This window comes from Lytechinus pictus, chromosome 10 (assembly GCF_037042905.1).
Source record: "Lytechinus pictus isolate F3 Inbred chromosome 10, Lp3.0, whole genome shotgun sequence".
Taxonomy (NCBI): Eukaryota; Metazoa; Echinodermata; class Echinoidea; order Temnopleuroida; family Toxopneustidae; genus Lytechinus; species Lytechinus pictus.
Window position 1 is genome coordinate 3865746 of NC_087254.1, and position 10940 is coordinate 3876685.

Sequence of the window (10940 nt, forward strand, 5' to 3'; positions counted from 1 at the left end):
CTATAGTTAAGTCTCTTAGCGCTCTAAAGGTAGTATGAGAAAGAAAGAGAGAGAGAGAGAAAGAGAAAGAAAAGGAAAAACAACCATATTGGACCTACATGTAAATACATCATTAAACATAACCTAAAAACATCATTATACATATTATCTGAGACTGAATTTTGACAATTTGGAAATACCAAGTATTATACAGCTTTAGATGTTGTTACGTAGAACCTTGATGACACTTGATACCTCCCTTTCCGATATATTTTCTGCCTTTTTTCCGTGAACTGTTGATTGAGATGGGAGGTAGGTCAAATGTGAAATGCAAATACTGTTGCATAAAAAAGCGTGCACGTTGTTTGTGCTTTGTTCATTCCCTTACAAATAAAAAAAACACAACACGTATTATATCTCAGTCACATTTGCTCTACGGCGGCCATACGGTGAATCGAAAACAGCCGTTTTAACATTTACCAGCTACACATATAGAGGTTTTGAATAAAATTGAATAAAACGGCTGTTTTCGACTCGCCGTACGACCGCCGTAGAGCAAATGTGACCAAGGTATTAGTCATAAAATTAGAAACGAGAGAAACACGTTGCTCAGTGTCTTCAAATTTGAGCTTTCCCCTTACATATTTCGGTAAAATTGAGTAAATACTCATTTCGAATCAAATCGCAATCACCCTAGAAGAGCCGCAGGTGAACGTCGTAACCTGATATAAAGCAAAAGTGTGGTGTTAATCCGTCCATGTACATGGTGGACGACACCAGTCATTCTACTCCGGTGTTATTTACTGTTTTAATTCAACACCCATGGACATTAGTGGAAGCGCCGTGGTGTAGCGGTTCTGACTCTCGCCTTGTAATCAGAGGGTCGTGTGTTCGAATCCCACCATGGTCTAGCGTCCTTTGGCAAGGCGTTAATCCACACTTTGCCACTCTCGACCCAAGTGCTAAATGGGTACCCGATAGGATGCGAAAGCCTGTGTAGTATGCCTAGCAATTGAGTCTTGGAACTCTTGTTGGAATGCTCCCCAGGGAGTGGAGCATATGCATACATTGTATGCAAGGATCCGATGACCGGGGTAATAATATATCTGTAAAGCGCTTAGAGACGTCGTTCCGATGTGTTAAGCGCTATATAAATGCGGAATATTATTATTATTATTATTAGACCAACTTAACACTGTCCGGTGTTATGTTCAAACTCTAGGGTGTAATAATAACACATCATGGTGTGTCCCTCTACCAGTTTAAAACCCCAGTTTTTACAGTGTACACGTATTGTGACTTCTTTCTACCACATTCTTGCAACCAGTGGCGTAACGGGACTAACAATTTTGACGGGGTTGACCCTGGTGTATGGGAAAAGTCGCGAGCGATCGAGCAAATTGTGTACCCTTTTCATAAAAGCATAATTTTGTGATACATTTTTTAAAAATGATAAAATGTTTCACCCCATTAATTTCCCTTTTCTTTCCTTTTTTTCTTTGTTGTGGTGAAACTGTTTTATTATTACTAGTATTATAATTATTACTATTATTATTATCATTATTATTATCGTTTTTATTATTTATGTATTTATTTATTTATTAATTTATTTATTCATTTACTTTTATATATATTTTTATTAACATTATCTTATTTTATTTTATTTATTAATTTTATTATATTGTTTTTTTTGGGGGGAGGGGGTCTTGACCCCAAGCCTCCCTCCATGCGCAAGTGCTTGCAACGTAACTCGTGGACCATCATTTGAGACGTGAGCTGATATTGACCCTGTTAGAAAGGACAGCTGAATCAAATCAGAACTGTGAAAGCTGAATATCATTCCCGAACGAGTGTAATCTGTCGTTAAGAAGACATCCACTCCACCATATGTTAAAGAATTTTGCATCCTTTATCAATCTGCGACAAAGATTGTAGGACAAACACGTGTGAATATATTCTATATTTTATATAGAGGAGCGGGGGCAAGCTAATGAGGGCAATGGGGGCACTGAAAGTACCCTTGCCAGAAGGAATGGACGGGTGAAGGTACAATCCCTATTTTTGACATTATTAACCTAATGTGAAATACGGTGAAAAGACATTTTGGATAATGAATGTCACCGGCTTGACCAGTATCAATAAATATCATTAATATTCATAAAAAGATCTGCAGTATATATATATATATGTATATATAAATTTATATTATACCGGCGTTCAAAGCTGGGGGCCCGGGTTCGATTCCCGGCAGAGACATTTTTTCGGCATCACCATTTTTTCCAAAGGGTAGATAGCTCTGGGGGACCTTGATTTAAGCTACGCCTACCATTGTTCTCTTCATCCATTTCTTTACAATATTTAAATAAAAGAGTTGCCAAAGCTGTTGTACATGTATAACTTTACACATACATATGTAAATTTATATATAGTTCGGCATGTTTTCGTCTTCCAAAGAGTTACGATTGATCCGATCAACCTCAAGTATAATGGAAAGCCATCAATGCCATGATTCTGTCTTAAGGAAATTTTGCACAATGTCCTTTGAAAAAAAAAAAAGCACAATAAATTAAAAAAACAAACAAACTATGAATGTATGAATATACATCGTATCTAGAATATATTTTGAACAAACGTGTTTTTCTTTTTTAGATGTTGACGTTGTTGGCTTTCCATAGTTGTTGTTGATTGGTTCAATCGTTACTGTTTGTAAGACGGGACCCAGGCCTGAATTGATTTTATATTAATGGCGGGAGATAGGAGGGCGAGTGTGAAAGAGTGGATCTATAGCTCAAGGGGAAGAGATGATAGAAACATCCCTGGTATCCCGGGAATTTCCCCTGTACTCAACGTACATGATATCACAATGTAGTGTGTCGGTGTAGTTGTCATGTTTAGTATCTCTCACCCTTTCCCCTCTCTCTACCCCCCCCCCCCCTCCTCTCTCTCTCTCTTCGTTCTGTGTTTCATTTTTTTTCCTTCCTTCTCTCTTTGATCACGTTTTCAAAAATACAGTGATTCTTATTTGTAAATTATACTTTGAGTTTTGTTTTTGTTTTAATACTAAATCGTTATCACTGATAACATAAAATCATTTTAAGAATTGTTAAAAAACCCCAAAGAAATCGATGTTTATCAGGGGCGTTGATCCATTTTTCAGATGGGTGGGGGACATAAATGTGTAAAATAAATGTCTTTGTACGTTTAACGTTTTATTAGGTTTCTAGTGCTTTTCAAAACTGTTTCATACCCTATTATATTTGCATTGTGTATTACAATTTTTTGTTTCAAGTTGTAAAAACTGTGGGGGTGCATCGATATGCTTACCCCTCCCCCTGAAAATATATTTATAAGAATGAGATTCGAAAAGCCTCCACTGATATAAATAATTATACCACAAGTAGAGGGCGCTATATCTGATCATGGATTATCTGATTGAAATATATTAAAATATGATTTTATCTGATTGAAATATATCAAAATATATGATTGATACAATTAGTAATGATAAGCCCACTTGGTTTTATGAGCTGAATATAAGAATGGAAATCAAATACACCCTACACTCCTGAACATTCGCCTAAGCCTTTTTATACAAAGGCTGTAATGTGTTAATATATTCTAAAGATAATAATTGTATCTTACTTTTAAAAACATAATCAAATAGTAAGCCTACTTGGTTGTAAGATCTGAATACAAGAATGAAAATCAATACAGTTTACACTACTAAACATTCGCCTATCAAAGCTTTATATATTATATAGAGTGTATAAAATTATGTTGACATCTTCTAAAGATAGCATTTTGATCTGATTAAAAAAATATTGTTAACAATAAGCCCACTTGGTTGTAAGAGCTGAATATAAGAATAAAAATCCATTACAATTCACACTACCAAACATTCACCTAAGACTTGAATTTAAAAAGTCTTTAATGTGTTAATGTCTTCTAAAGATAACAATTTTAACTGATTTAAACAAAGGTGTAATCAGTGATTGTTATCCTACGGGGTTGTATAAGAGCTCAATATAAAAATCCAACATAATTCACGCTGCTAAACATTCGCCTAAGCTTTACATAAAAGGGACTTTTAATGTGTTCATCTGATTGAAAAAAAATGTACTCAGTAATGGCAAGCCTACATGTACGCGTTTGTAATATCTGAATATTAGAATGAAAATCAATATAGTTCACTTTTCTACTAGACATTCGCCCATTAACGCTGTTATAATAAGAGAGTATATATGTAGACGTATTGTAAAGTGTTAGCAATTGTATCTGATTTAAACAATTGTAATTATAAATGGTAAGATTACGTGGTTGTAAGAGCTGAAAATAAGACTGAAAATCTAACTAATTCACGATACTGAAAATTCACTTGTTAAGCCTTTCTATAAAAAGGCTTTAATGTGTTAATATCTTCTAAAGATGACAATTGTATCTGACTTTAAAAATGTTATCAGTATTAGTAAGCCTACATACATGGTTATATAAAACGCTGAATATAAGAATGAAAATTCAATGCAATCCACGCCACTAAACATTCGCCTAAGCTTTAGATTAAAAAAAAGGTTTAATTTGTTAATATGTTCTAAAGATAAAAATAATTTCATTAAAAAAAAAATGTAACCAGTAATTGTAAGCCTGCTTGATTATAAGAGCTGAATATGTGAATGAAAATTCACGCTACTATAGATATTCGCCTAAGCTTTAGATAAAAAAGGCGTAACTGTGTTGACATCTTCTAAAGATAACAATTTATTGTATCGTGAACATAAAGGATGTGGCTTATATCTCGTGGGAAATGTTCGAGTCGCTCATGTCAACATCAATCCTTCGATGACTCCGGGGAAGAATGAATGTGTTTATAGTCATTTTCGAATTAATACTGAGAACAGGACTCGGTCATAAATTTTATCACAGCTATCTCCTCTGAGCTGGGCAGGGCTGGGGAATTAAATCCTCGCGTAAATCATTATCACAGCGTAGTTTATATACTACTTCTGGTGATAATGCACATTCCTTTATGTTATTGTTCTCTGTTTTGTATACCAACATTATTATCACTATAACCATGATTGTTTATATCATTTAATTTTATTTCACATTTTATTTCATTATTATTCTCATCATAGTTATCATCAGTATTTTATTATCATAACTATTATTTCAAATATCATCATCATTGTCATATATCATTTTTATCATTATTTTTGTCACTAGTAGTAGCAGTAGTAGTAGTATCGTCATCATCATTAACATCATCATTGCCATCATCATTATCATTAGTATTATCAGTTCTTTTTTCATTGTTATCCTCTTTCCTCCACGTCAGCATGAAAAAGCTCCCTTTTAGTGGATGAAACCTTACTATATAGTTTTAATTGGCCAAGGAACGACACCCCATTCCCTGCTAGAAGATAAACATGCTAGCTATTAAAATCTATTCCGTACCTAAACCCCTCTGGGAACCCCTCTGAACTCCTGACATACCACTCATCTTCATTACCACCAACTGAGTATCCTGACAGTCATCATAACGCCACTATGACAGTCCCCAGACAGACCTTTTAAAGGGATGTTTAACTACATTGAGGATCAAAAAAAAAATTGCAACTATACGGTCAGACAGAAATCACCAAAAACGTTTAAGCTAATCGGTCGCTGTCCATGGACCTAAGTTAACACTGCAGGCTTTTGTGGGCATTAATAATTTTTTACTTATTGCCAAGCATGTCATGTTGGTTAGGAAAGCATTGTCAGGGTTTCATCTTGAAATATCTTTGTAGAAAATACAACTTCAGCTGATAGTGGGCGATGAACAAAATAAATAAATAAATAAATGAATGAATGAATAAATAAATAAATATTAGATGTCCATGCTCTGATAATATGTGGGGCTCCATACAGCTCAGATTTGTTTTAAAGTTCCACAAAGTTGCTCAATTCATTTAAAGGGGGAGCTGCTCTTGAAAATTAAAGCAGAAAACAATCATTCTGCTTCAGTTTGGTAAAAATCCGTCAATGAATGACGGTTTTATCACCTGTTTCTATTTCGTATTTTTGTGACGTCACAGCAGCTCCCACATTCGTCATGTAATATATCAGTTCCATAAAATGCAATATTCTGAACATCATAAATTGAAAGTGATTTTAATTGTGCATTCAAAATACCATCAGACATATTCAATAACTTTCTGTAAGAATCTGTCATCATGAATGAATCATTATGAATGACATTCCACGACATTCTGGAGCAGTAGCTCATGATGACGCCACAAATTAAAAAGACTAAGTATGCATAATTCTTTTATTTTAAATGGATTTTCATCAAATATTCAATATTGTATTCTCCGATTTCATTCTCTTATTAATCAACTTAATATCATGACAGTGAACTTCCCCTTTAAAGTCCACTATCAACACTATTATCAAACTGGATTTACATGCTACATTGTAAGTCATTTGATTAAAACTAAGAACCATTATCAGGCAATTCTTTCTTCGTTTTTCTCTCTTTTTTAATCAATATTTGCCTCTTAAAAAGGTCAAATTATCCAAAATGTTCGTGCATGTAGTGTACTTTGCCCCAACATGGTCCAAAGTAACCAAATGATTTGTTAGAATCCACATATATTTGGGTCGATCTTGACCATTTATATTTTGCTCGCACGCAATCATGTTCACCAACAGATTTTTTACCATTCTGATCAATCATTATAGTGCTTTTAATGTAAAGTAGATGTGACTGTTGTATATTATGATACGGTGAATCAATATAATTACAAACCATTTTTCATGTATCATGTATAATTCTCTCTTAAATGAGCTGAATTGCTGGATTCAGGTAACCATGCAAAAACGCTGATGACTTCTTATCAGGCTTGGTAATTGATCAGTTGACAAATATGCAAAATGAACGTGTTATTTGACCTCCGTTTAATTTGACCTCTATGTACCAGGGGCTTAAAATGCTGCAAAACATGTTTATTGGTCGCCAGGCGTTAGTTACCCTTTCTCTTAATAACTGAGGACTAACCATAAGGAAATATATACTGTATATATAGTGCAGCAGTGCAACAGACACACAAACTATCATGATTATGATTATCTGAAAGTAAAGAAAAACAAAATGTCATTTGTACAGAACGAAGTACCAATATTGAGCCTTTTAACAAGGAAATTATTTTATATTTCATATTTTATTTTTGTTTTTCATTTTTATTTTCAACAAGTAAAGCTTATTGGGAGAAGTGACGATCTTTTTTGTAAAAATAATGATTAAGGAAGTCTGTAGATTGAGCATCATGATATTTCATAGACTTTTTGGCCTATTAATTTAGTTACGTCAGTTATTTTACAGAATGCAATTCAGAGGTTTGAAGATAAAAAGAGCTTATTTAATATAAAAAAAAAAACAGAGTTCAATCTGCAATGATTTGTGTACACTCAGACAGTAGAATTAAATTTTACAAAAGAATGGTCATTTAATGCATTTAAAGACAAGAAATGATTTACAACTTGCATGGGGCTTAATAATCAAGAATCAATGCAGCGAAGAATCTTAAAAACCAATTTAAAGAATGTCATATTATCTTTTTTCTTCAAACTCAACAAACATATCCAAGGTAAAACATATTATTTTTAAAGGTATTTTATAGCAATTAAGTGTCAAAAAATACAACACATGTATAAGATAATCAAATCGACATGCAGACTTTTGACTTTAAGTCCTACATCTGGATTGTTTAAGCATTAGGTCATCAGATATGGTAACGTTTTTTTTCCAAGTAGATGTTGTTGGTATATAAGTAATGTTACGATTACACCATAGAAATCGTCTCCAGACCGACCGATGTCATGGTATTAGAAATACTATGATTAGCTTCGAGTGAGTAATTTTTGTTTTACCTTTTCAATACAAATATCACATTTTATTTTATAATATATTTTGACATTATGCACTTTAAAAAATATGATATTCCCCCCCCCCCCGTTCCTTAATCACCCCCCCCCCCCTTTTCTTGGTCGGATGTTAGGGGGAGGGGGAATCATGGTGATACAGGATCATAGTACTTTGTGTCTCGAGCTGTAATTCTATTCCAGTACATTAATGTCGCAGACACACCAACAAACGAAATCCAAATCGACCGATGACATGCCATTCAAAATAATGTGTATTCTTTCTATCGACATGATCGGCCTGGAGTCGGCTTGGTCCGTGTGACTGTAGCCATGACACTCTCGGGACATTTGTTAACCAACCCCATAAAACCGACCAACAACTGTTGGTTAAAATGCACAACGCATTTACATACAATTTCTTTATAACCGACAGTTGATAGATTCTTGTTTTAACCAACTTAAAGGTTGGTTAAAACATTAATGAGAGTGTATACCCCTCGCAATAGGAAATGAAAATGACCTCACGAAACTCTCAATCCTATGGACTTATAATATGACAACAAAATTGGCATTATGTATTTAAGGTTTGAATACGCAACGAACATTTAATGGATAATTTCATTTCTATATTTAATGTACTAATGAAATTACTAGCAATCATGGGACGAAATTGATAGCTAAAAGCATTTTTAGATGGAGCGTAATACGATACGCCATCCAAATCACAATCAGTGACGTAATGGACCAACAAACCTCAAGGGGGCTGAAAATGGCGTTGGTGGCAACATTTTGAAAAGACGCGAGCGAGACTAAATTCTGACAATTTTAAATGGAAAATCTAATTTTCAGAAAAATTTTGATATAACCTTTTAAAAGACATTATCACGTTTCAACCCTTTTCTTTAACTAAGGGCAGTCAAATCCGCATCTATAGGCCCTACGAATTTATTCCCGATTGCGGTATACTATTAGATGCAGCGGGCTTGCAATTACTTGATCAACGCTCCTTGATAAGTATTACGGTCGAGTGGAATGGCTTTATAACGATTTTAAACGTGAATATTTTACTTCCAAATGGAATTTGTCGGTATCTTTAGTGGATATGTGATTGAGACATGAATTGAATTGAATTGAATTTATTAGAACTTCACTGGCAATTGCCAATATTTTGTTAAAAACAAGAAGTACAAAATGATACAAGACAAATGTACAAGACATGTAAAAAATGATTTGTTCCGCTCATGGGTTGATCAATAATTTAGAAGCATTTTCTGAGGCGAGACCAGGTTTTTTATAGGTGTCCGTACGAGCTGAAGGTGTTCTTTGTTTTAAAATAATAGGAATATTCAAGAGTTACAAGACCCAGGCATCCTTTTTTCTACCCTGCCCCCCCCCCCAACTTGATTTTTTTAAAGTAAATAAAAGGGCTGCCGCATCCGCTTCTGCCTCTTAGACAGAACACGGAGACAACCTTTATTGGAATTTAAACGAACTAAAATATGGCCTCTAACATGCAATAATAAAGTATCTCAAAATCGAAATACATGAATAACAGATGATGCAGACTAGATTCACGTCACATTGTCACATTTCTCCCCAATTAACCACTTAAAATCAACAGAATGCCTTTTTAGGGAATTCAAAATTTGTTGAAAACAGTTTAGATCAGATCATAACCTAAATATATATTTCTTGTGGTACGTACGACGAACTGGTGTTCGATTTCACAGACTTTAAAGTGACGGCCTGTTGTCCTTCCTGAACTATTTTACGCCGCAGACAGGTATACCTCCACAAGACCATGGTGCCAATTGTCACTAAGGTGGCGGCGACGATGAGGACAATGCCGACGGTTCTCGACGTCGACGCGACACCATCGAGCAGGAATACCAGGCCGGCAATGAGTAGGCACAGCGCGAGGAGTGAGCAGAGGATCGCGATAGTGCAGGTGCACCTGTAATGTGAGTTGCTGGGGGTGGATTTGGTTGAGGCGGGAGTGGTGGTTGTGGGCGTGGCGGCTTTAAAGGTGCGATTACTCGCTGGTGACTGGGCTCGGTCGCTGTTTGCACTACATGATCGGGTGGGCGGGGCCGCCGCCTGGAAGTTGGTGTGAGTTACGAGGATGGGCTCCTGGGCCGCCTGGAGCATGTAGCTTCCCGCTGCCATGGGATGCCCGGGCCATGACAGAGATGACTTGCTCGATTGCGTGCTCAGGGTCGGCATGGTTGAAAACAAGTCAGCTGATCTAATTGGATCCGATGATTGTCAAAATGTTGGGCAGCTAGGCGGCTGTTGTCCTTCGCAGTACGACGCTGGAGGGTGAAAAGAGGCGAGATGACCCATATAATGATAGTGAATGCATCCATTTCCAACATAGATTCCATGTTCAACGGAATGTTTAAAACACGATCAATGATCAGTGCCAGTGACAATTCAGAAATCAACAACAAAATAGATTAGGGAGTTAATATAAGATATACGTAGAGATCTGTAGACCTAAATGAAAACCCAATCCCAATTTGTGTTCAGTTGATAAAATCAACATCAAACAATGTACTGACAAAGATTTTGATATACGATATTCTGATAATTCTGAATATTTCAGAACAATCATATTTGTCCTGCTGTATAGCTTATCCAATCACAATTTCCCGTTTGACAAAGAGGAGTCATATTACAGGGCTTAAGGGGTGGTGTTATATGTTATAATAACTATAAACCTTTAAAAAATAATATGCGGTGTTCCAGGACAGCAGCCAAGTTAATTTCATTATTTTTGACATAATATACAGGAATATGTTTATGTTCTCTTTTAGTTCCAATGATATCAGGGGGAACTTATTAACCGAAAAAAAGATCTAAAATCCTTCATACAAAAAGAAAATATATCCACGCAAATATATAATTTTTGTCGTTATAATTTTGACCGTGATGATGACTTTTATGCATTTTCCAATGAGAAGAAAGTTCATAGTCCTATAATGGATATAATGATGGGGCAAAGGGGTCTATTAAACCAAAACTCATATCAGGGTTGCGCCACAAAGGGCAGGGAGGGG

General features: G+C 35.3%; 1 protein-coding gene across 1 annotated transcript; it reads right to left on the reverse strand.

Moving 5' to 3' along the window:
- Positions 1-7363: 7363 nt before the first annotated feature.
- On the reverse strand, positions 7364-10184 carry LOC129269753 (uncharacterized). The gene has a single exon (XM_064106106.1). It carries the CDS (start codon positions 10102-10104, stop codon positions 9559-9561), a length of 546 nt encoding a protein of 181 aa, XP_063962176.1. The 5' UTR covers positions 10105-10184; the 3' UTR covers positions 7364-9558.
- Positions 10185-10940: the final 756 nt, after the last annotated feature.